At 62.1% G+C, this 24,570-nt stretch overlaps 1 protein-coding gene across 1 annotated transcript; it reads left to right on the plus strand.

Moving 5' to 3' along the window:
* Window positions 1-957: 957 nt before the first annotated feature.
* On the plus strand, window positions 958-24,466 carry GLIS2 (GLIS family zinc finger 2). Its single transcript, XM_024233139.3, has 7 exons — window positions 958-1,184; window positions 17,050-17,287; window positions 18,180-18,352; window positions 19,642-19,818; window positions 19,901-20,034; window positions 20,116-20,234; window positions 21,567-24,466. The coding sequence occupies exons 2-7, from the start codon at window positions 17,116-17,118 to the stop codon at window positions 22,364-22,366; spliced, it is 1,575 nt and encodes a 524-aa protein (XP_024088907.1). The 5' UTR covers window positions 958-1,184; window positions 17,050-17,115; the 3' UTR covers window positions 22,367-24,466.
* The last annotated feature ends 104 nt before the right edge of the window (window positions 24,467-24,570 follow it).

A 24,570-nucleotide genomic window follows, 5' to 3' on the forward strand; every position in this document is an offset into this window, starting at 1 on the left:
ATCTAGACCTCCCGCGGCGCTCGGGCTAGTGGACGCAGGTGGTCCCAAATGCCGGGACCAAGCTACGAACCAAACGGAAGCCCGGACTTCTCGGCATCGGGCCTCGTCGTTATTCTACCTTGAGGGAAACTGAGACCGAGGGTACGGCAGGGAGTCGCCCGCCGTCTGACCAGCGTGAGGGGTTGCGCCGGGCCCCGAACCCTGGTTTGCGCCGCCCGGCATCAGGATCCGGGACCTCTGCCCGCCGGGCGCTGCCTGAGCGTTCCTGGAACTGGGCTGGGCGGAGAAATCAGGGCCCGCAGAGAGGCATTCCTGCCGCCTTCCCGGCCGCCCGGGGCCGCAGGGGGGCCTGGCCAAGGTGACCCCGCGGGAGGAGGCGAGGGGTCCCCGCCCGCTCCGCCGCCGCGACCTCCTCCATCTTCCAGGTCTGCGGGGCTTTTCCTCTGGGCCCGCGCGCCCGGCCCCCTCCCTGGGCTTCCCCGAGGGCGGGACGTCTCGGGCTCCCCCGTCCCCCTCCCAGGCCGCCTCCCGGCCGTGTCCTAGCGCTGCCCTCGGGCCGGGGGCGGGGCCGCGGGGGGGTGGCGTGAGGATGGGGCCGAGGAGGACGCGCGCGGCTCGGCGCCCCCCTTCCCTCCCCCACCCCTCCCTCCCGGTGCCCGCTCCCCGCGGCCGCGCCGCCCTCCCTTCCCCCTCCCTCGGCCCAGCGACGGCTCCCGCCGCCCCCTCCCCTGACGCGCACGCCCCGCCTGGCAGCTGGCGCCCCGGGCCTGGGGCCGCAGCGGTGAGAGGGGTTTTGCTGGGAGGGCGGGAGCGAGCGAGCGAGGGGAGGGGTGGAGGCCGCCCCCCGCGCCCCTCCTCCTCGCCCTCCTCCGCGGCAGCCGGGCCCTCCTCCCGCCGCCTCCCTCCTCCCTCCTCCCGCCGCCTCCCTCCTCCCTCCTCCCGCCCGCCCGCCCTCCCTCCCTCTAAGACATCCCCGCACGGCCCGGCCGCCGCGGCCACCTTCCCTGCCCGAGCTGCAGATGTGGCGGAGCGGCCGGGCGCCGGGCGGCCGTGCCAGGGGAGCCCGCGCCCCGTGAGCCTCGCGCCCCGGCCCCCGCCCGCCCCGGCCCCTCCCCCGCTCGGCTCCCAGCGCCCCCCGACCGCCGGAGCCCGCAGCCCGGATCCCGACCTCCCCCGCCGCTGAGGTAGGAAGCCCCCCGGGCGTCGCGCCGTGGGGACCGGGCCGGGGCGGGGGTGGGGGCGCGCCTGTCGCGCCGGGGCTGCGGGACCCGAGGGTCGCCTCCCCCGCTCGCGTCCGCGCCCCGGGCCATTGTGAGCCCTCGCCGAGGCCCCCGCGTTCGCTCGCTAGCTGGCTCGCGCGCTCCCTCCCTCGCCGGCTCCCCGGCCGGGTCCCTCGAGCTCTCGGTCTTTCTTCTCCCTCCTTCCCTCCCTCCGTCTGGAGGCCGGGCCGAGCAGCGCCCGGGCCCGGGGCCGGCGCAAACTTCAGCTGGGAAGTTGGGCGGCCGCGGTGGGGGGCGTGCGGCGAGGTGAGAGGGGGACACCCGGAGCCTGGGCATGAAGTTGTCCGGGGCAGCCGCCCCTCCTCTGGGCCGCGCCGGGGCTGCTTCTAGGAAGGGCTTTGGAAGGTGCCTCCTCCCTTGGCCGGGAAAGGCTCCCTCCTGCTGCCCCTCGCAAGCCTGGGTCCTTCTTTGGACCTCGGGAAGGCGCGTCCCTGGGGGGTCAGGACTGGGAGTTTGGGACAAGTCCGGCACTTGTTACTCCCCTGCGGTCCGGGTGGACGCAGGCGAGGGGCCTGGCAGGGAGGAGATGGCAGGGGGGTTTATACTCGCCGGAGGGCGGGTCTGGAGCGGGTGGAGGAGGGGGCGAGGCAGGTGCATCCCGAGGGAGGAGAAGCACGCACAGCTTCCCCGCTGGCCCCCTGGGATGGGGCTGGAATCCAGGCTGGCACCTGGAGGCCTTGGCATGCTGCCCTGCCCAGCAGGGTACTCGGGCCACAGCAGGGCAGCGTGCAGCCTGTCTGCCTGTCCAGGAGGGCCCGCCCAGCCTGGCCAGAGGGTGGCCGGGAAGCAATGGTTTCAAGGAGTTGCCCAGCCCTGCCCTGGGGCCTGGGAAGCTGGAAGGGATGCTGGGAGGGGCCCTGGGACCCCAGCCATCACAGCCCAGGATCTTGGCTCTGGAGGGAACTCTTGACACTGAGGGGGCAGCCAGGCCGGCTGGGGACCTGGCCAAGGCCTGGGCTTGGTCTGGGCCGTGGAAAGGGCCTGGGCCATGGTTCTCGGAGGCTGGCACCCTGGATAGTAGGCCGCCATCCTGCGTGTCCTGGCACCCTGAAGGGAAGGTGGGGCCAGCCTGCGGCTGGGGAGGAAGCCTAGAGACACTGTGCTTCGGAGGGCCTTCCAGCCCCCAGGCTCAGGGGAGGGGAAACTGGCCCCTTGGGTCACCCCTCCCCAAGCCCCATTCTGGTGCCACAGTGCCACAGCTGTCCAGACCCAGCCCACACACCCCTCCCGGGTGACCTCGGACCTCCCCCTCTGCTTCTCCTTCTCCCCAGAGCCCAGGCTGGGCCTCCTAGCTGCACCTGGGAGGCCCCTCCCGAGACACCCTTTGCCAAGCTCCAGCCTGGCCCATTTTACCGCCCACCTCCAGCTCAACTTGGCCCTGTCTGCAGCCAGCCAAGCAGGAGACAGTGCCAGGGACTTGGGATGGTGTTTTGGGGGGTGTGCGGACCCCTTGGAAGCAACCCTGTTTTGCTTAGCCTTTTCTCCTCCCCCTCCTTTCCGGAGCTGCCATTAGCGCTGACCCCCCTGACCCCCTGTGCCTGCCCGCCCTTCCCTGTCTGTGACCTTTGACCTTTGGTGTTAAATCCCTCCAGCTGGGGCTCTTTGGCCCCTGAGTGACCCTGGCCCAGGCCCCCTGGGGAGTTCTCTCCTTGCTCCTGGCTCTCTACACAGGGACACCTGCCAGTCCCTCCCTCACCAATGGGGAGGGGGTGCCCTGGGAAGCCAGACAGTGAGTCACCCCACTTCCAGGCACCGCTGCTTTTGGGGTCAGTGGCTTCTGGGGATTGGCTGGAGCCCAGTCACAGCCTGGAGGGTGACCGGGGAAAGCCCCTGGCCTGGGAGTCTCCTGCCCTGAGTTCAAGTCTTGGCTCTACCACCAACTTCCAGTGGTCCTTGGGTCAGGCTCCTCCCCTCTCCCGGCCTTGTCTATGAAACCAAGGGGTCAGACCAGGTGAGCTTCCAGAGTCCATGAGAAGCCTGGATGGAGCGGGGTCAGGGGGAGGAGAGAGGGTGTAAATCCAACAAAAGCCAACTCTCAATTATCCGAGGGTGGAGCCGGGATGAATAACTGGATGCCATAGACATCCCAAAACCTCATTGCAAACAATCGTGTGAACCGCGTCCCCCCAAAGCTTTTGTTTCTGAGAAACCCAGCTGCGACTGGGTAGCCACAGCGATTTCTTCCCCCGCCTGAACTCCCCTTGCAGGGAGGACAAGTAGAGGGCTGAGAGTGAACAGGCCAGAGGGAAGACAAAGGTCTCCCAGGGCCCCTTCTCGGGGCCTGGAGGGAGGCCTGGACCCCATTTCCAAGGCCCCCACTCTCCCCTCCACCCTCCTTCCCGGCCTGGCCTTGGCCCCGGGCGGTGGGAGTGTCTTCTCACCACCTAATCCTCTCAGGGTCTGGGCAGCCGTATAGGAGGAAGAATGTGTTTTCCCGGCAACAATTTCCCATGTGTATTTCTAGCCACCCGCTCCACTCGCCTGGAATCTGAATTCCCCACTTGGACCAGGGGGTGAGGGCCAGTGCCGGCCAGGGTTTGGGGCAATCTCTGGATGAGGGAGGGTGGCGACAGCTGTGACTGGGGGACCAGATGTGGAGCTCTTGTGGGGCATCGGGGGGGGGGCTCCTGGGGAGGCAGTTTTGGGGGTCGCCTGGCCTGCCCCCCAGCCCCAGAGGCTGCCTCCGAATGTTCCTGCCTCTAAGGGGAGGCCCAGGAGGCTCTGGCACCTAAGGAGGAAATTGATTCCATGGGAGAGGCCCTGTGCTGGGTGGAATTGGGGCGGGGGTGGCTGCAGAGAAAAGTGTCCCTTGAATCCCTTCCTCTCTTCAGGGCTATAATTGTTACTTTATTTCACAGCAGGTGACTGAGGCCACAGGGGAACCCCGGAAGGTCCTGGGTGGTCTTCCCCTCACCCAGATAAATGCCCTTCTCAGGGGTAGGGGGCATCCCCGGCTTGGCGGGGCTGTGTATTGAGCAGTAAGAGACCCTCTCCCTGCTGGCTAGGGGATCTCTGGGACCAGCCGAAAGATGCTCTCCACCCTCTGCCTAAGTTGCCTCCCTTCCCAGGGGCTGTGAAAGGGTCCACAGAGATGGGTTGAGGCCCCGATGTGTATCTGCGGGTTCACATCTCTGGGAACGCGCATCCTGCCCCAGTCTGCTGCCAGCCCTGGGTGTGGGGACCACAGCCTAGCGAGTCTCCTGGGACACATCTGCCTCTCAGTGGTTTCTGAGGTGGCCGCCTCCGCCCCACCCGGTGAATTCTAAGTCAGGCGTGGCTGGGGGCGGGGACTCTGCGCTTCCAAGAAGCACCTCTAGTACTCTGCTGGGGGGCCAGGGTGGGGGGCACTGCTTTGATCCCAAGGACTGAAGAGGGATCACGGTGGTGATGCTGGCGGGGTCTGCAGGGCACAGCCTGGAGGAGACCCAGGTTTCTCTCCTGGCTCTGGCTTAGCCCCTGGGTGAGGCTAGGCAGGCACAGAGGCCGGGTACTCGCCTTCCACTCCCCTGCTCCCCCAGATGGGCTGGAGTATTCTGGTTAGCTGGTGGCCAGGCTAAGTGGGCCTGGGGGGCATGGAGATGGGAAGTGATTCCAGCTGAGGGGTGGGGGCTTCCCATCTGCTCCAGCGGCCCCTGCTGGGGGGTGGGTGGGGGCTGAGACTCTTCCAGTTCGATGGCTGGGGGATGGGTGACTTGGGCTCCTCGTGCCCTTTGTCTTCGGTGCTTGAGAGGCCAGGTAGTGCCCACCGCAGGGAGGGGCTGGCCTGTGAGCGTCACATGTGCGTGCACACGGACTCCAGCCTTGGCAGATGGCTGCTGGGGAAGGGACGGAGACCCAGCCCTGGCCCCTTCCTCCAGTCATGGCCAAGGGCGGGTGGGAAGCCAGCAGAGGCCCCAGGAGACCGCTGAGCGGACTGAGTCAGCCCCCGGCCGGGAGCCTCCGGAAAATAGTCCTGCCCGTCACATGGAGGGTCCCCACCGCTGGCGCAGCACGCTCCCAGGGCAGCCTTGCTGGGACCCTGGGAGTCAAGAGGTCGTCGGAGGCTGGTGGGGGGAAACTGAGGCTCTGAGACATTTGAGGGTTTGGCCCGAGGTCACTCCCAATCAGAGAAGAACAGAAGGGAACTGGAGTCGGGCTGTCTGGCCCTGACCCCTGAAATGTCGGTTCAGCCTGGGAATCCCCCCATCTCCACTCCTGCCCCCATGTCCACTGCAAGGGCATGACGGGGGCCGATGTGTCTGGAAGAAGCCTCTCCCCTTCCTGCGTCGTCTGCCTGGGGCTGTCTAGCAAGTCCCGGCCTGCCTGGACCAGTTCTCCCCTGGGCCACTCCCGCCTTCATCCAGAGCCCCCATTCCCCACCCCAACTTCCAGGCAGACTGACTCTGAGCTGGGATGTCCCCTTCCTGCAAGGCTGTAGGGGCCTCCATTGTCCTCCCTATTCTGAAGTCCCCCCAACCCTGTGCTGGTGCTCGTCTCCCTGCCAGCCCCGGCCTCCCCCAGCACCCCCAGGAGCACCTAGTGGTCACCCTGCTTGGTTCTAGGGACGCTGGGCCCCGAGGGCCTGGAGCCACCAGGCCTGGCAGATCCTGTCATTGGGTGTTCCCCTTTGGAAGGAAAAGGACCTCGATGGCTTTGGAGGCTGTCCCCGGCTTCTGGACTTGCTTTCTTCCAGAGTAGGCAAGCAGAGAGGGGCGGGTGGCTGAGGAGGAGGGCATGGGCTGGAGTCCCGTGTGTGCGGTGCCCTGCTGGGCCTGCTCTTGCCCAGCTGTCTGGGGCTGGGGGCCAGGGCTGGGTGGGCGTGGCAGGAGATGGAGCTGGGGGGGAACTGGGCCCTTCCTGCCATCCCAGCTGGCCAGGGCGGTTCCTAGGGGCCACCCCACCCTTGTCCAGCTCTGTTCCTGGGTCCCTTGCCTGGAACAGGGACAAAGAGGCATCTATGTCAGGAGACCAGCCCCTGCTTCTAGCCTTGACCTTGGGCAAGTCACATTCGCCTTTGGGCATGAACCCCCCCATACCTACCCCTCCGCTCCTCACCTGGGGGTAAGGGCGAGAATGTCTGTCGAGTGAATGAATACATGAATGAGATGGTCTCATTCGCGGCGTGCCAGGTGTTGGGATATGTGAAGGGCAGGTGCCACCGTGCCACGTAAGGTGAGTGGCTGGGGTTGTTGGAGCTTCGGTTGTCCTCTCAGCAGGCCCCTTCCTATGGATGGGGAAACCCAGGCCTAGTTTTCTCATTCTGGGTTCCCTGCCCCACTGCCCAGTTCACTCTGGTGGAAGGGGTGGGCTCCGTGCCAGGGGCTGTGGGAACTGGGGCAGGGGTCTGCTGGTGAGGCGTTCTCTTCAGTAGCCACAGCGGGTTTGGAGCTGCCCGGTGTCCCAGACGTATCCCGGCCCACTCCCAGGCTCTCTTCTTGGAAGGAGGCTCTGGATGCCAGGGCCAGGGGGAGGCCTGGGGCTGAAGGTCGGGGCTGTGTACACCATACTGTGCACAGGTGACATTGTGGCTTCAGTGATGCATTGGCAAGGACTTGGACCCGGGACAGCCTGCCTCCAGCGGGGGTGGACAGAGGCAAGTCTTTGCCCAGCAGGCCCTCGGGTACCTGGACCCACAGCCCGTGTGCAGCTCCAGAGACCGAGGTTGGGGAGGGTGAACCTGGGAGCACTTGGTGGAGGAGGGGACAGAAGGAGATGGTGGCTGGAGGAGAACAGGGGGGCTTGGTGGTGAGGGAGGAGCTGGCACCTGGGAGCATCAGGTTCCCAGGGGGCAGGGGATCCTGAGGAAGGGGGTGCCAAAGGAGAGAGCCTGGGGCAGGAGGCTCTGGGCTGAGAAAGCAGGTGGCACTCTTCTGTGTAGAGCCCTCTGTGGCTCCCCAGTGCCCTCTAGGTTCTGTCCCAGCCTCTCTGAGGGGCCACTTTCTCTCCTGCCTCCTCCTCTACTGCATGACTGGCAGGGTCACTGCAGATCGGCCGGGCCATGCCTCTGGTCCTCTGCGGCATTGGGCTTTGGGGCCTGCAGGCGAACCCAGCTGTGCCCCTTGCTGGCTCTGTGACAGTGGCAGGTTTCCCCACGTGGAAAATGGGGAAAATGGCATCCGTTCGCAGGGTCATCAGGGTGATGGACCGTGTGCAGCAGGCACGCTGACCGGGCGCCGGCCCGCAGGGCTCCCAGCACCCCAAGGCTCTTCACTCCATGTCCATGAGGCTGACTCGGATCTGTGCCCGACTCCCTGCAGGAGCAGCCGCGCCGACACTGTTTCTCCCACCCCACCTTGGTCGGGGCACCCTCAAGGTCCGGTTCGATCTAGCAGGGCCTGGTGTTGGAATGCATGAATGCGTGGTTGGAGAACCGAGGCAGGAGGGCAGGCCAAGGTCCACCGCCCGCCTTACCCACTCCTGCTCTCAGAGTTGGCGGGTGCCGTTCCCAGTGGACCTGGTACCTGGCCCTGGGCAGGGGAGGCGTGGGCCACGGGCATGCCCCCGACCCCCCAGGACTTAGGAGCTCCTTGTGGGATCTGCCTGCAGCCAGGCGTGGCTTGGGAGGCGCGGTGTTTCCTTTCCTCTGGGGACCGGGCCTCATCCCTGCTCTCCCCAAGAAGCCAAGGCTCCTGAGTCCTGGCCCCGACACTGGGGCAAGGGGTTACTGTCATGTCCTGTGTGTGCCACATTTGTGCACAGGTGTCTGTACATCCGGGGGTGCTGTGGGTGCCTGCTCACGTCCTGTGCTACAGTGGCCCTTCCCTTTGCTGGCCTCAGATAGCTCTGGCTGGGTCTGCCGAGAATGGCAGTGCTGCCTGGCAGGGCCTGGGCTGTCTGTGCCCCAGCCTTGCTGGGCGTGCATCCCTGTCTCGCTCCCTGGTGCCAGCCCCTCCCAGGGATTTGGGTGGCAGGGCCCAGTGCTCTGGTCCCCTCCCCTCCCAACCCAGGTGGGTGGGCAGGTGTGGGGGCTGCGGGGCGGGCTTTCCTCTGGCTGGGACCCAGGTGCAGGCGGTGCTCATAGCTCCAAGCACCCCTCCAAAGCTGGGCAGACAGGAAAATACCAGACATAGTTGTGCAAAGGTGCAGCAGCGGGCAGGCAGCGGGGGGTGGAGGCTGCTGCAGCAGGGGCCCGGAGCCGCCAGGATGGGGAGGCCTCTGTGCCAGGCCGGCCCTGCAGCTGGACTGCCATGGCCATCTGTGTGAGTGTGCGTGTGTGTGCCGGGGCTCCCGGAGCCCGGTGTCACCCTCCCTGCTGGCGTTGGAGAAGGAATTGCATCTGGTGGGGCATCTACTAGGAAGCCTGGGCTGGTGCGGGGCAGGGAAGCCCTCCGGCCCGTCTTCCAGCTTCAGCTCTGCCTGAATTATCTGGGTGACCTTGGCAGGCCCAGCTTGCTGTGCAGGGCACCTCCAGCCTGGGGCCAGAAACAAGAATCCTCTGGGTTACCAGTAGCTGGCACCTTCTTTATGGCAGGCATGGGGACAAGGCCCTCCCTTGCAGGATGCCCTGAGTCCCAGGGACCATTGCCGTGGTGTCTGTTACCTCCAAGGAAACCAAGGCTCAGAGACAGCAGGGCCCTTCTGAGTTCCCACAGCCAGGGGTGGCACAGGGGGCTGTAACCAGGCAGCCTGGCCCTGGGGCACACTCTGTGAACACACAGAAAAAAGATCCCTGGCACGTCCCATCTTCAGGTGCTTTCCGGAGGACCCCATGGCAGAGAGCAGAGGTCAGCCCTGGCTGGGTCACCTGGGGCCCCTTGTGTTCCCACCCAGGGGGGTCTGCCCTCCCAAAAGGTCTGGGGGTGCTGGCTGAGTGCCCCGTCTTGGGAGGGGGAGGGGCTGCCTACTGAGCCAAAGGTTCCCAGGGACGGTGAACCCCCCACTCTTCCAGGAAGTACCGCCTGCCCTGGCCCCTCTCCTGGGATCTGCTGGGCCAGGCCTCAGGATAAGCTCCTCCCTCCCCAGTCCTGGGAGGAGGCCTCTCTGCGGCCAGCTCCTTCCAGGGTTGATCAGGCCTCTCCGGGGCCTTCTAGTGCTCTTTCTTTGAAGCAGTTGGGCTCTGGAAGGTGGTTAGGGCCAGCTGTGGTCACTCCTCAGGATCGAAGAGGCCTGAGGTTCTTTGAGGGGCATAGGCTTGTTTAGGGTGCACGCTGGCTGGCAGGCGGCAGAGCCCAGGTTCTCCTGGTTCAGGGTGAGACTGCAGTGGCATAGAGGGGATGGCCAGTCCCCACTCAGCTGCCCTCACAGCGGTAGACGGGCCAAAGGCTGTGGACTCATGCACACTGGCGACGATTCATTCAGCACGTTTTATTAAGCACCTACTATGTGCCAGGCGCTGTTCTCCGTGCTGAACGTTACGGACAAATGAGAAGCACTCAATAGTGATTGGATGTGCAGCACTGCATTGGTTTCTCCCTGAAACCCAACATGGGGGTCCTGTATAATCCCATTTGGGATGAGGGGGATGTGGCTCAGACTGAAGAGACACGCAGAGGGAGCAGCAGAGCCAGGTGGGTCCCCAGGTTTTGAGCCCGGTTCTGCTGTCTGGTCAGGAAGGGGGGCCCTGAGAGGACGAGGCCTCCTGCCTGGGGCCCCCAGCAGGCCCTGCCCCTGCCCTCCAGCCCCTGCTGCTGGGCGGCCAAGGAGGGTGGAGCTCTTGGCCAGAGCAGCGAGCCGCAGCTGGTTCCCAGGAATTCGGGGCTGTGGGGCCGTTTGCTTTGGCAGCAGATCTGCCCTCGGCTCTCCAAGCCTCCTGGTGGGCCCCCCACCCCAGCCAGCCCCTCCAGCGCCCACCCACTGCCTGCTCTGCTGTCCCTCCTAGCCCCACAAGTCCCTGGGCGTGGAGGGGGTACCAAGCCTGAGGCCCTGACATAGGAAGGGCCAATAGTGAACATGGCTTCTGGACTTACCTGGGGTTGAAACCCAGCTCTGCCACGGACAAGCTGTGTGACCTTGGATGGGTCACTTCACTCCCCTGAGCCTCAGTTTTTGCATCCGTAAAATGGGGATGAAACAGCACCTGCCTTCACAGGAGAGGCATGCCTGTCCGCACCTGGCTGTGGGTACTGTCCTCATGCTGTTTGCCCGTGGCTTCCGGTTGTGGGTTTGCCACCTACTTGTGCAGCCTGGGCTGGATGCCTCCCCCTTCAGCCCTCAGTTTCCCCATCTGTAAGACCAGAGTGCTGAAGTGATGGTTCCAGTAATAGACTCAGGGACACCCACAGACCAGGGCTTCGCTGACTGGTTCAGGAGTGACCAGGGACTCACTTCCTCTTTCTGTTCAATTAGAAGACCATGGGCTGGGCATGGTGGCTCCTGCCGGTAATCCTAGCACTTTGGGAGGCAGAGACAGGAGGATGGCTTGAGTCCAGGAGTTCGAGACCAGCCTGGATGACACAGTGAGACCCCCATCTCTGCAAAATAAAAAATTTAAAAATTAGCTGGGTGTGGTGGTGGTGCACCTGTGGTCCTAGCCACTCTACAGGCTGAGGCAGGAGGATCTCTTGAGCCTAGGCTGCAGTTAGCTATGATCACACCACTGCACTCCAGCCTGGGAGACAGAGCAAGACTGCCTCTTTAAAAAAAAAAAAAAAAAAAAAAGGCCAGACTTGGGGGCTCACGCCTGTAATCCCAGCACTTTGGGAGGCCCAGGTGGGCGGATCACGAGGTCAGGAGATCGAGACCATCCTGGCTAACACGGTGAAACCCTGTCTCTACTGAAAAAATACAAAAAAAAAAAATTAGCCTGGCGTGGTGGCGGGTACCTGTAGTCTCAGCTACTCGGGAGGCTGAGGCAGGAGAATGCCGTGAACCTGGAGGTGGAGCTTGCAGTGACCTGAGATGGCGCCACTGCACTCCAGCCTGGGTGACAGAGTGAGACTCCATACCAAAAAAAAACAAAGATGACCACATAGACTTCTGAGAGATGCATCTTGAGGCCTTGTCCCCAAGTCCTCAGCTAAATGGCCACTGCTGACCGAAAGCGCACTCGCAGGACACTCCAAGGCAAGGGGTGTTCCTCACATTGCCCCTGACAACACTGCCACGCTGGTCACTCACTTGACCCCATGCTGCTGGAAGCGGTGCAGGGATGCAGCCCTATCTTACAGAGGACCCGCTTCCTTCTGCAGAGACCAAGTGGTTCTCAGGGTGGGTGCACACAGCCCCCCAGTGCACCCTGCACCTCCACAGGCTCAGGGCCCGCCAGCCACCCTCCCCCAAGCAGGAAAGGAGGAGCTTTTTTTGTTGTTTTTTGAGACAGGCTGGAGTGCAGTGGTGTGATCTCGGCTTACTGCAGCCTCAAACTCCCCAGGCTCAGGCGATCCTCCCACCTCAGCCTCCCGAGTAGCTGGGACCACAGGTCCCACCCCACTGGAGTGCAGTGGTGCAATCTCAGCTCACTGCAACTTCCGTCTCCCTGGTTCAAGCGATTCTCCTGCCTCAGCCTCCCGGGTAGCTGGAATTACAGACACCTGCCACCACGCCGGGCTAATTTTTGTATTTTTAGTAGAGACAGGGTTTTGCCGTGTTGGCCAGGCTGGTCTGGAACTCCTGACCTCAAGTGATCCGCCCCTGGCCTCCCAAAGTGCTGGGATTACAGGCATGAGCCACCGCGCCTGGCCACCGGCTGATTTTTGTATTTCAAATGGGATTTTTCCACGTTGCCCAGGCTTGTGTAGAACTCCTGCACTCAAGGGATTCTCCTGCCTCGGCCTCCCAATGTGCTGGGTTTACAGGCGTCAGCCACCGTGCCTGGCCTAGAAGGAGCTTTATTCAGAGCAGGACTCCAGCCAGCTCCCTATTAGCCTAGTGATCTCAAGCCTCAGTTTCCCCATCTGTGAGACCGGGAAAATGACAGCAGCTACTGCCAGGCAGGGTTGTAGAGGGCTCAGTGAATCCATGGACAGATGGGCCTGACACGTGGTCAGTACCTAACCGTCCTTTACCCCCTCTGGGGTATGACCCACCCCAGGCCAAGGGTCCCTGGAAAAGACTGTCTTTTCCGGGCCTTAGTTTCCCTGAGTGTGCTGGGTCGCCCCCTGCCTTCCGGTAGGGAGGGTGGGGGCAGTGGCCGGCCCCGCCTGCCGGGGCGGGATCCTTGGCTACCTGGCCTGGCCGGGGACTGCGGGCGGGGGGGCCGGGTGGCTCAGTCAGCGCTGCAGCTGGGGGCCGTCTGCTCGGGCTGCGGGCGGGCACACAATAGCAGCCATTGTCTCGACCGGAGTGGCGGGGGGCCCGCCCAGCCCACTCTCCGGGTGACCCCCACCCCCCGCCCTTGGGGGGGGTGGGAAGGGCCGGGCGCGGTCCCCCGAAGCCCCCGCCGCCCCGGTGGTCCCCGCGGCCGCCCCCGCGCGCTTCCTCCCTCACCGCAGCCGCTTCCTCCCGCTCACCCCGCTCTAATTAGTTCCTTTTGCAGCTGGAGGAGCCGCGCAGCGGCCGGTTCCGCGACCACGGCGGCGGCCCCCACCCCCCACCGACACCCCCAGCCCTCGCCCCAACCCCCGGGCCCTTGCGTGTGGGGACGCTGCCCTGGGCGCATCCCGGGCTGGGTGCTCGAGAGACGCGGCCCTGGGCTCTGTGCACCCTCCACGCCTCGCCTTCCCACCAGGGGGGAAACTGAGGCACGGAAGGCTCTACCATGAGGCGCAGAGGGGCGTGGGGCCGGCGGGCCTTGCGCTGCGCCCGGGGAGCATCCACGGGGTGCCCCCACCTGACCGAGAGCCGGCTCCTGCCCTCGGGACCCCGCAGTAATTAGCACCCGGCCCTCCGGCTGAGCTTGTCCAGAGCCAGGCTGTCGGCCTCACGCTGGGGAGAGCCACGGCCACCCGCTCATGGGCACTCACTCAGGGTTCCCAGGTTGCAGGCCCGCTGCTCCCCGCTCTGGGCCTCCGAGGCTTTCAGGAGAGCAGGAACCTGGCTCTCGCCTGCCCCCTTCACCCAGCCGGGAACAAAGCACAGAGCAGAGCCCAGAACTGGCTGCTGCCGGTCGGGGCGGGGGTGGAAGGGGAGGCTTTAAGGCTGGCCAAGGTCAGAACTGAAGCAGGGTCACTGACCGTCTCCCCTCTGGGGTGGGGCCTCCATAGGAGGAAAAACTCTGGGTGGGGAGGGTCTGGAACGGGGGTGCTGGGAGGTGTAGGGCTGGGGGCAGCTCCTTCCTTTCCCGGGGGCAGGGATGCAGGCCCTGTGCCGGGCTCTGGCCTGCATTGGAATGAACCCCTGCCTCCCTGGCAGGACCCAGTGGCAGGAAGTGTGTGGGGGTGCCCCTGGGGACTGGGCCTGCTGATGAAGGGGGGTCATTGGAGTCCTCCCTCTGGCTTTGGGCCATGTGGCTGGCCCCACCTGGGGAGACGGGCTCCTCCTGGGGAAGTGTCCCCTGCAGGCCCTAAGAACAAGGTGACTCAGGGCCCCTGGCTCCCCCGAGTCCCCATCTGTACTGGGAAGGCAGTGGGGCAGGTGCCAAAGGATGTTGCTTGGGCAGCGCTGCCAGTGAGTGTCCCCGTCAGCTGGAATTCCCAGTTCCCAAACCATCCTGCCCTTGTGGTCCCCTTCTCCGGAAGGGTGAGGGTGGGGGTGAGGACAGAGGCTGTGGGGAGGCCTGTGGCCCCAGGCCAGCCAAGGGACCAGGCCACCAGCCCTTCCTGGCTCCTGAATTCTTCATCAGCATAAATATTTACTTCCTTCCTCCCCGTCCAGGCTCCCAGCACAGAGGAGCTTCGGGGAGGCTGGACTGCGCCTGTGTCTAAAAATAAACAGGTAGCAGGACATTAGACACACAGATAGACAGATGGAACTGGCAGGGGTTCAGGCAGAGGGCAACTCCCTGTCCAGCCAGAGAAACGGTGGAGGGGACCCTGGTCCATCCATCACTGTCACCCACCCCCCTGCTAGCGGGGGTGTGGTGCCTACCCCACCGCATCTCTGGGAGCCCCTGGCCCATGCATGGCCTGGGAGGTAAATTCAAACAATCTGACAGCCCCAACAGGGGCGAGTCGCAGACCTAGGTCCCACGGCCTAGCGCAGCTGCCCTGGCTCTGATGCTGCAGCCTTGGGAGAGGTGGGCAGCCTCCCTGTGCTGAGACCCCCGTGTTAGCCATGTTGGGGTGGGGTCTTGGGATGTGTCCCTAGAAGCAGAGGATCTCCAGTGAAGGGGGGACCGTTTTATGTCCTACTTGCTTGGAGAGTCAGGGCAGAAGGGGAGCACGTGGGAGCTGCCTTCCTGTCCTGCCCTGTGGACAGCATCTGGGCAGCTCTCCCCACTCACAGGACATGCTAGCCCCCAGGGAAACACATGGGGGCATATCCAAAGTATTTCACCATGTAGTAGTTATGTCCACCATGGCCGCCCTTTGGTATTGAGTAAAGACCCCAATACCGCGAAAGACGGGATTTCACAGTGTGATTGTGCGGCAGTTAGATTTTCAAGATGTAATAATCCCAACGAACAAACACAAGGAAATGTCGTGTTTAACCGCGTAGGAAAAGATTGCTGCTCTGAATGTGAAGTTTGGGTTTAGAATGAAGTGTTGACCCTGTTCTTGGGTCGGTGGATACTGTTAGATCATTTGCATGTGAGGAAAATTACACCAGGTGGGGTGAGGTGGCTCACACCTGTAATCCCAGCACTTCGGGAGGCCAAGGCGGGCAGATCACCTGAGGTCAGGAGTTTGAGACCAGCCTGGCCAACATGGTGAAACCCTGTCGCTACTAAAAATAGAAAAATTAGCTGGGTGTGATGGTGTATGCCTGTAGTCCCAGCTACTTGGGAGGCTGAGGCAGGAGAATCGCTTGAACTCGGGAGGCAGAGGTTGAAGTGAGCCCAGATCGCGCCACTGCACTCCAGCCTGGGTGACTGAGAGACTCCATTTCCAAAAAGAAAACGAAAATTAAACCAGTGAGAAATTCTAAGAAAAATGATGAAAATTACAGCATGGGAAGTTATACTAAAAGAATATCATCTCCAGTAAAAAATAATTTCTACATATTTATATGTTAACCCCCAGATAGAGCTGGTCAACACCACCAGCCCTGTTCCAGCTGGCCGGGCCAGGCCACAATCCCCAGCTGCCCCCTGGTGGCGGCCCAGCGCCCTGGGGCTCCCTGGCTTGCGATGCCTCTCCTCTAGGCCTCTGCAGGGAGGGAGGTGGGGCCCCTGGCTGTGCCCACTTCCTCCGTTTGCCTGGTGCGAGTTCCTTGGAGGTGAGCGTGGTGGCCTGCTGGCCATTTCAGAGGATGCTCCTTGCCCCCGGCCTGGTTCTAGATCTTTGGGGTCAAACAGGGCGGGAGTCCGGAGCATGGCTCCTGCTCTGTCAGAAATGGCTGTTAGGACTCGGCTAGCCAGTTCCTGGGAGATCTGGCTTCAGGCCTTGAATCTTGTTGGGAACAGGCCCCCCAAAATCTGGCTGTAAACTGGCCCCAAAACTGGCCATAAATAAAATCTCTGCAGCACTGTGACATGTTCATGATGGCCATGACGCCCTCGCTGGAAGGTTGTGGGTTTACCAGAATGACGGCAAGGAACACCTGGCCCACCCAGGGCGGAAAAACCGCTTAAAAGTGTTTGTTTTGTTTGTTTGTTTTTTGAGACGGAGTTTTGCTCAGTCGCCCAGCCTGGAGTGCAGTGGTGCCATCTCGGCTCACTGCAAGCTCTGCCTCCCGGGTTCACGCCATTCTTCTGCCTCAGCCTCCCGAGTAGCTGGGACTACAGGCGCCCGCCACCACACCTGGCTAATTTTTTTTTTTGTTATTTAGTAGAGATGGGGTTTCACCGTGTTAGCCAGGATGGTCTCTATCTCCTGACCTCGTGATCTCCCCACCTCGGCCTCCCAAAGTGCTGGGATTACAGGCGTGAGCTACTATGCCCAGCCAAAGGCGTTCTTAAACCACAAACAATAGCATAAGCGATCTGTGCCTTAAGGACACACTTCTGCTGCAGATAACTAGCCAGACCCATCCCTTTATTTCCCATAAGGAATACTTTCAGTTAGTCTATAATCTGTAGAAACTATGCTTATCACTGGCTTGCTGTCAATAAATACGTGGGTAAATCTCTGTTAGAGGCCCTCAGCTCTGAAGGCTGTGAGACCCCTGATTTCCCACCCCACACCGCTATATGTCTTTAATTCCTCTAGCACCGCTGGATTAGAGTCTCCCGACCGAGCTGGTCTTGGCAAATCTGATAGTTCTTCCACTTCTGAGCTCTGTGATGTGAGGTGATGCCTCTAAAAGACTCAGTTTCACCAAGTGTGGTGGCTCAGGCATGTAATCCCAGAGTTTTGGGAGGCCAAGGCAGGAGGATCGCTTGAGGCCAGGAGTTCAAGATCAGTTTGGGCAACATGGAGAGACCGCATCTCTACAAAAAAAAATTTTTTTTTTTTTAATTAGCCAGGAGTGGTGCCTGCCTGTAGTCCCAGCTAGCAGGGAGGCTGAGGTGGGAGGATCGCTTGAGCCTAGGAGGTCGAGGCTGCAGTGAGCTATGATTGTGCCACCTGCACTCCAGCCTGAGTGACAGAGCAAGACCCTGTCAGCAAATAAATAAAATTCAGTTTCATGGCAAAATGGAGAACATGAGCTTTGTCTTCCCCAAGAGACTCATGGGAAGTAGATGCAGAATCTCTGAGGAGGCTGTTGGCTCTCCCCCCATGATAGCTGCCGGCCAGGTCGCTCGGAGGGTCTCCCCACCCAGGAGACAACCTCACACTGCCCCCTGCTCCTGCTCCTGTTAGGCTGTCATGAGTACAGCCCGAGGAGAAGCCTGGGGTCTCAGTGCCACAGCACAGCTCCTGTCCTTCCCCAGATTCCTGCGTGAAGACCAGCTGGGAGCCCACTGCCTGCTGCCACCTCCAACTCCAGCCCCCTCACCATGCACTCCCTGGACGAGCCGCTCGACCTGAAGCTGAGTATCACCAAGCTCCGGGCGGCAAGAGAGAAGCGGGAGAGGACGCTGGGTGTGGTCCGGCCCCGTGCTCTGCACAGGGAGCTGGGCCTGGTGGATGACAGCCCCACACCTGGCTCTCCAGGCTCCCCGCCCTCAGGTACTGGCCCTGGGCAGGGCAGGGGGACTCAGCCCTGATCCTGTCATGGTGACAGGGAGAATGGCCAAGTGTGTCCACCAGCATGTAGCTACAGCCCCTCTCGGCTTCCGGTTCACGGGAAGCCCACACGCTTGTCCTTCCATCCGCCCAGCAGTGTGTGTCTGGAGGGAGGTGGGAGCTGCAATGCCCAGCTCACGTGGCTGGCACACGATGCAAACTGAGGCCTCTGGGCAGATCTGGAACAGAGCTGGTCAGGCAACCAGACATTCAGAAGGAGTGGCAGCAGTCCCAGGACCTGCACCCTGGGCTGTGGGGTGGTGCCGCTGGCCAACCCGGGCAGTAGAGGCTGGGTCTGAGCCCAGGAGGTGCCTCTCAGGGATTCCCGGTGCTTGGGCCCAGAGTGGTGTGCCCCACTTCTGCCCTGCCTCCCAGAGCAGATTCACCGGAAAACCAGATTCACCACTTGTCCAAAGGGGAAGGCTATGGGAGCAGCCCAGCCCGAACCTGCCACTTTACAGAAGGGAGCACTGAGGCAGGAAGGGGCCTGGGAAAAGCTGGAAAGGTTCCTACCTGCCCATCTGACAGGGACCCAGGGACCCTGGGTTCAAGTCCTGTTCTGTTATTAACCCTGCGTGTCAGACAGACCATTCCCGTCTGCAAAGTGGGCACTTCCCCCTCCCGGCTCACGGGGGCCAAGCTCTGGCGGCTGGTAAAGCTCAGAGGTGTGGGTGGTGTCACACACCTGTCAGCTCCACAGGCTGCTCCTCAGATTCGTGTGGTCTGGGGGCATGGCTGGTGTCTGCTCCCAAGGTCACAGTGGGGGTTCGGAGGCAGGACCTGGCCCACCGGGACTCTGCGCTCCAGCACACCCTGAACTGTGCCTCTCCCTTAGGCTTCCTGCTGAACTCCAAGTTCCCTGAGAAGGTGGAGGGACGCTTTTCAGCAGCCCCTCTTGTGGATCTCAGCTTGTCACCACCATCTGGGCTGGATTCCCCCAATGGCAGCAGCTCGCTGTCCCCCGAGCGCCAGGGCAACGGGGACCTGCCTCCAGTGCCCAGTGCCTCGGTAAGGAGGGGTGAGAGTTCCGGAGAGAGGGGTGGACTGGTTTCCTGGGGTTGCCATGATAAAGTACCCCAACACTGAGTGGTTTAAAACAACAGACGTGTTACCCCTCATAATTCTGGAGGCTGGAGTCTACCTGGAAGGTTCCAGGGGAGAACCTTCCCTGCCTCTCTCCTGCCTTCTGGCGGCTTCTGGCAATGCCTGGCACTCGGGCCTGGTAGCTGCTTCACTCCAGGCTCTGCCCTGTCTTCACACGGTCTTTGTCCCTCTGTGTCCGAATCTCTCTCTGGTTTCTCTTATAAAGACACCAGTCATGGCCGGGCACGGTGGCTCACACCTGTAACCCCAGCACTTTAGGAGGCCAAAGTGGGAAGATCGCTTGAGCCCAGGAGTTCAAAACTAGCCTGGGCAACATAGCAAGAGCCCATCTCTATTTATTTATTTATTTATTTTTTTGAGACAGAGTCTTGCTCCATTGCCCAGGCTGGAGTGCAGTGGCCCGGATCTCAGCTCACTGCAACCTCCGCCTCCCGGGTTCAAGTGATTCTCCTGCTTCAGCCTCCCAAGCTGGGACTACAGGTACACATCACCACACCTGGCTAATTTTGTATTTTCAGTAGAGACGGGGTTTCACCATGTTGGTCAGGCTGGTCTTGAACTCCTGACCTCAAGTGATCCGCCCATCTTGGCCTCCCAAAGTGCTGGGATTACAGGTGTGAGCCACTGTGCCCGGCCTTTTTTTTTTTTTAAACAGGGTCTAGCTCTGTCATCCAGGCTGCAGTGCAGTGGCATGATCTCGGCTCACTGCAACCTCTGCCTCCCAGGTTCAAGCAATTCTCCTGCCTCAGCCTCCCAAATAGCTGAGATTACGGGCATGTGCCATCACGCCTGGCTAATTTTTGTATTTTTAGAGAGATGGGGTTTCACCATATTGGCCAGGCTGATCTTGAACTCCTGACCTCAAATGATCTGCCCACCTCAGCCTCCCAAAGTGCTGGGATTACAGGCGTGAGCCACTGCACCTGGCTATGTATTTTTTTAATTAAGAAAATAAAAATTAAAAAAAGACACCAGTCACTGGATGTCGGGCCCACCCTAATCTAGTGTAACCTCATGTTAACTTGATCACATCTGCAAAGACCCTAGTTCCGAATAAGGCCGCATGCACAGGTAGAGGCTGGGGAGAAGAGGACCTGAATGTCTCTGTTTGGGGACACCATTCAGTCCACTACAGATGGGACGGGGGGCTCTGGGCCAGCAGGACCTTGACTAGCCCTCCCCTCGCACCCCAGGACTTCCAGCCACTGCGCTATTTGGATGGTGTCCCCAGCTCCTTCCAGTTCTTCCTGCCCCTCGGCTCCGGGGGGACCCTGCACCTGCCTGCCTCCTCCTTCCTTACGCCTCCCAAGGACAAGTGCCTCTCGCCAGACCTGCCCCTGCCCAAGCAGCTGGTGTGTCGCTGGGCCAAGGTGAGTGGGGGCCAGGAAAAGCAGCGTGAAGTCTGGGGCAGGTCACCCCGCATGGGCTCAGAACACTTCCCATCCTCCGCAGTGTAACCAGCTCTTTGAGCTTCTGCAAGACCTGGTGGACCATGTCAACGACTACCATGTCAAGCCCGAGAAGGACGCGGGGTACTGCTGCCACTGGGAGGGCTGCGCCCGCCATGGCCGAGGTTTCAACGCCAGGTGAGGCGGGGGAGAGAGGGGTAGAGGGAGGACTGGGGTCTCCAGTGAGCTGAGCCATGCCCCCTGCCCTCCCTGGAGCAGGTACAAGATGCTCATCCACATCCGCACACACACCAACGAGAAGCCGCACCGCTGTCCGACCTGCAGCAAGAGCTTCTCCCGCCTGGAGAACCTGAAGATCCACAACCGGTCGCACACAGGTAAGAGGCCGGGGCCGGGCAGCTTGGCCCATGAAGGGGGAGCTCAGCTGAGACCGGCTGGGCAGATCCCCAGGGGGAGGGGACTGTAAGTAAATCCCAGGCCTCAGAGATAAGGGTTGATCTCATCGCCCAGGGGTCCCTTTTCCAATGCAGTTCGCTGGGGGAAGCATCCCCTGAGGGTCAGACCCCCACCCAGAACCTGCTCTTGGAGCACCAATGCCATTTCCTGGGTCCCATGGGTATCATCTGACTAATGCCACCTCTGTGATCACAGAGGCCAGGTCAGCTTCACTCCTCGCTACAGCCCAGGCCCATAGGAGGACAGCTCTGGCTGTCGGAGCCACAGACATAATTTTACATTTCCTAATCGCTGCATAAAAAAACAGCAAAAAGAAATGGGTGAAATTAATTGTAATATGGTTCGTTGACCCCGGTACATCCAACGTGTTATCAATTCAATATTAAAAACAAATCGGTGAGATATTGAAGTTCTTCATTTCCTGACAAAGCCTCAAGGGGCTGATGTGTATGTTTTTTCCTGGTGTTTATTTCACCCTGGCAGCGCATCTCCAGGTGGAGAGCCATGTATCAGGAGGTCAGTCACTACATGTGGCCCCCTGCTGTGGCCAGGGCAGCAGAAGATGCCTGGTGAACCTTCAGCCATTTGTTGAATGAGGGCAGTGGCGCCCAGGCAACACTCCCTGTGGCCAGGCCCACGCTGGGCGCCTTGTGCCAGGATGTAATCTCCAAGGCCATGGTTTCTTTTTTTTTCTTGAGACAGACTCACTCTGTCACCCAGGCTGGAGTGCAGTGGCATGATCTCGGCTCACTGCAACCTCCGCCTCCCAGGTTCAAGTGATGCTCCTGCCTCAGCCTCCGAGGTAGCTGGGATTACAGGCACCCACCACCACACCCAGCTAGTTTTCTTATTTTTAGTAGAGATGGGGTCTCACCACGTTGGCCCTGCTGGCCTGGAACTCCTGGCCTCAAGTGATCTGCCTGCCTTGGCCTCCCAAAGTGCTGAAATTACAGGCGTGAGCCACCGAGCCCGGCCTCCAAGGCCATGTTCTGCTGCTGAAAGGCACACCCTCTGTAGCAGAGGGTGCAGGGCGAGGCCAGGCAGAGCTGGAGTCAACCAGGCTGGGTTTTCAGCCTCTGTGCCCTGCCTGGGGGCAGATCTCATGCCATGTGCCGGGGATGCCCCCTGCCCCCAGAATTGGGGCGTCTGTGCTCCCAGGGAGTGCTTGGCCTGGGAGAATGTTGAGTGCATGGGGTGAGACCCAGAAAGGGGAGAGACCCCTCACGGCGGCACTGCACTGCACCACCCTGCAGGTGAGAAGCCCTACGTCTGCCCCTACGAGGGCTGCAACAAGCGCTATTCCAACTCCAGTGACCGCTTTAAGCACACGCGCACCCACTACGTGGACAAGCCCTACTACTGCAAGATGCCTGGCTGCCACAAGCGCTACACGGACCCCAGCTCACTGCGCAAGCACATCAAGGCCCACGGCCACTTCGTGTCCCACGAGCAGCAAGAGCTCCTGCAGCTGCGCCCACCCCCTAAGCCGCCACTGCCCGCCCCCGACGGCGGCCCCTATGTCAGTGGGGCCCAGATCATCATCCCCAACCCAGCTGCCCTCTTTGGAGGCCCTGGCCTGCCCGGCCTGCCCCTACCCCTGGCCCCCGGCCCCCTCGACCTCAGTGCCCTGGCCTGTGGCAATGGTGGGGGCAGTGGGGGTGGGGGGGGCATGGGCCCTGGGCTGCCAGGCCCTGTCCTGCCTCTCAATCTGGCCAAGAACCCGCTGCTGCCCTCGCCCTTTGGGGCTGGCGGACTGGGCTTGCCTGTGGTCTCCCTCCTCGCTGGCGCCACTGGTGGCAAGGCCGAGGGGGAGAAGGGGCGTGGGTCGGTGCCCACCAGGGCCCTGGGCATGGAGGGCCGCAAGACGCCCCTTGAAAGGACGGAGAGCAGCTGCTCCCGGCCAAGCCCTGATGGACTCCCCTTGCTGCCAGGCACCGTGCTGGACCTGTCCACGGGCGTCAACTCAGCCGCCAGCAGCCCAGAGGCGTTGGCCCCTGGCTGGGTGGTCATCCCGCCGGGCTCGGTGCTGCTCAAACCGGCTGTGGTGAACTGAGCCCACCCCGCGGACAGCTGTGGTGGCCCCGCTGGCAGCTCCCGGCACTGCCCCCGACGAACGGAAACTCTTCTGTGAAATAGCAATAATGTCCTACTGCCCGGGCAGCCCCAGCCCAGCCCGCCGGGAGCAAGGATGGTGCTAGGTCATTCATGGCTGGCCTCCCAGCCCCCGGGTGGGGACCTGGCCTCCCAGCCCCCGGGTGGGGGGACCTGGCCTGTCACGCAGGGAGAGCTGTGCTCCTGGGTGCTGAAGCCTCGCTCCTGTCTGTCCCCCACCACCTGGCCCTCAGCTTCTGAGAGGCTTTCCCCTGCTCGACCTCCTCCCGTCTCCCTCTCCCACCCTGGCACCTCCCTCACTTGGTGACCACCCAGGGCAAGTCGCCCTCTCCCAGCAGAGGGGGTGGGTGGGTGGCATCTGCCCTCCCTGCTGGCACCAGGCTCCCCCTTCCTGAGAGGAGCCCCCAGGGACCAGAGGCTTGCCCTTCCCTCCTAGGCTCACCCAGCCCCTGCCCTGGGGGCTCCTTGGACCCCTTTCCCTCTGACCCTGCCTCCAGAGGGAAAGCAAGACAGATGCAGGCCCCTGCAAAGCCCCAGGTAGAAGCACGCTCCCCCAGGACAAGGCGCCTCCCACTAGTTAGAAGGAGGCCCGCTCCGCAGCCGCCCTCCTCACCCCAGGCCAGGCCCACAGTACCAGACGGGCTAGCTGGCCACTACCCCTGCACCCCGCGGCTCCTCCCTCTACCTTTTGGGGCACCCTGGGAGCGTGGGAAGCAGGTCTGAGGGCCCCTGAGCTGGCAAGGGGAGGTACCAGGCCAGCTGTGGTGCCAGGATACTGAGTGGCCTGGGCCCTGGCTCAGGGAGCATGTGGGGCCAGGCCCAGTGCCCCGTCTTCCTTCTACCCGCACTGGGCCTGGGCCTGGCCTGGGCGGCGCCCCCTGAAGAGGCCTTCGGGTCCTTGGTCCTGTACCAGGAAGGGGAGGCTGGCTGAGGACGACTGACCACAGGCTGGGACACAGCTCCTGGTCTGGTGGCTCCAAGCGACAGCATGCAGGAGAGGGGCTCCCAGTCATTGCTGTGTTGGGAGCTTTCTGGAGGCTGTGGACTGAAGGCCTTGAGGGAAGCGGTGGCTGGAGGAGGGTGCTGGACCCATGACACATTGCCTTCTCTGGCTTTTCCCTGCTGGGCCGCTTTCTCAGAGGCACTTCCCCACCCCCAACACCCAGTGGGCCCCCCCAGGTTCTGTGCCACTCAGAGGGACCCTGGCAGGGGCCAGAACCACTTAAGGGTGGTGCTGGAGGGCCTTGTGCCCCAGTCCCATCCCAGAACGTCCTGGGGGATGGACGCAGCCATGCGCCCCCCATCTGGGGCCTCTCCCTGCTCCCTCTCCTGCCTGGCAGCTGGGAGTTCTGGCTTCTAGGCCTGCCCTGTCACCAGGCCTCTGAGTGGCCAGGCCCTTCCACCTCCCCATCTGTAGAACGAGGCAGCTGCCCGGACAGCCTTGGGGTCCTTAGTGGCCCTGCAGGTCCTCTGGCAGCTCTGCTGACCCCACCCTCTCCCAGACTGCCCTTCTGTCCCAGAGGGGTCACCCTGACCCGGCCCACCTTGCCACTGGGCTTCGGACTCCAGCCGACGGGGCCCAGCCGCACTGGCTCTGCCCCTCGAAGGGGCTATGAGCAAGGTAGGAAGGAGCTGGTCTCTTTTCTTCGGGCCCCACCCAGGCCCTGAGCACCCCCCACCCCTGTGAGGGCCCCAGGCCTTAAGTCCCTGGTTGGGTCATGGGTTTGCGACTTGAGCAGAGCGGAGGAACAGGGCACTGGAAGGCCGACGAGCTCAGCATGCGACTCGGTGACGGACCAGGCTCGGCAGGGCCGGTGTACTTTTTGTGGTTGTCATTGGTTTGTTGTTGCACATTCCAGGATGTCAGTATTTTAACAGGTTCTAAGTGCCTTTCTATTGTAGCTTATGTTTTTCCTCCTCTTGGCTCCATTGCTGTTAGCATAGAGTTTTTTAAAAAAAGAGATAAGCTAATGACTATAACAATATATTCCTCCATGGGAGAGGAAGTTTATAAAGAAACAATAAAAGTGAGTTGCAAAGATGGCTTGTGTGTCATGGATGTGCCAGGAACCCGGCCCTGACATGAGGCCACCACTGCCCTGAGCCCCTGCAGGCCTGATCCGGGCTTTCTCCCCGACCCTGCAG

Source organism: Pongo abelii, chromosome 18 (genome assembly GCF_028885655.2).
Source record: "Pongo abelii isolate AG06213 chromosome 18, NHGRI_mPonAbe1-v2.0_pri, whole genome shotgun sequence".
Classification (NCBI taxonomy): domain Eukaryota; kingdom Metazoa; phylum Chordata; class Mammalia; order Primates; family Hominidae; genus Pongo; species Pongo abelii.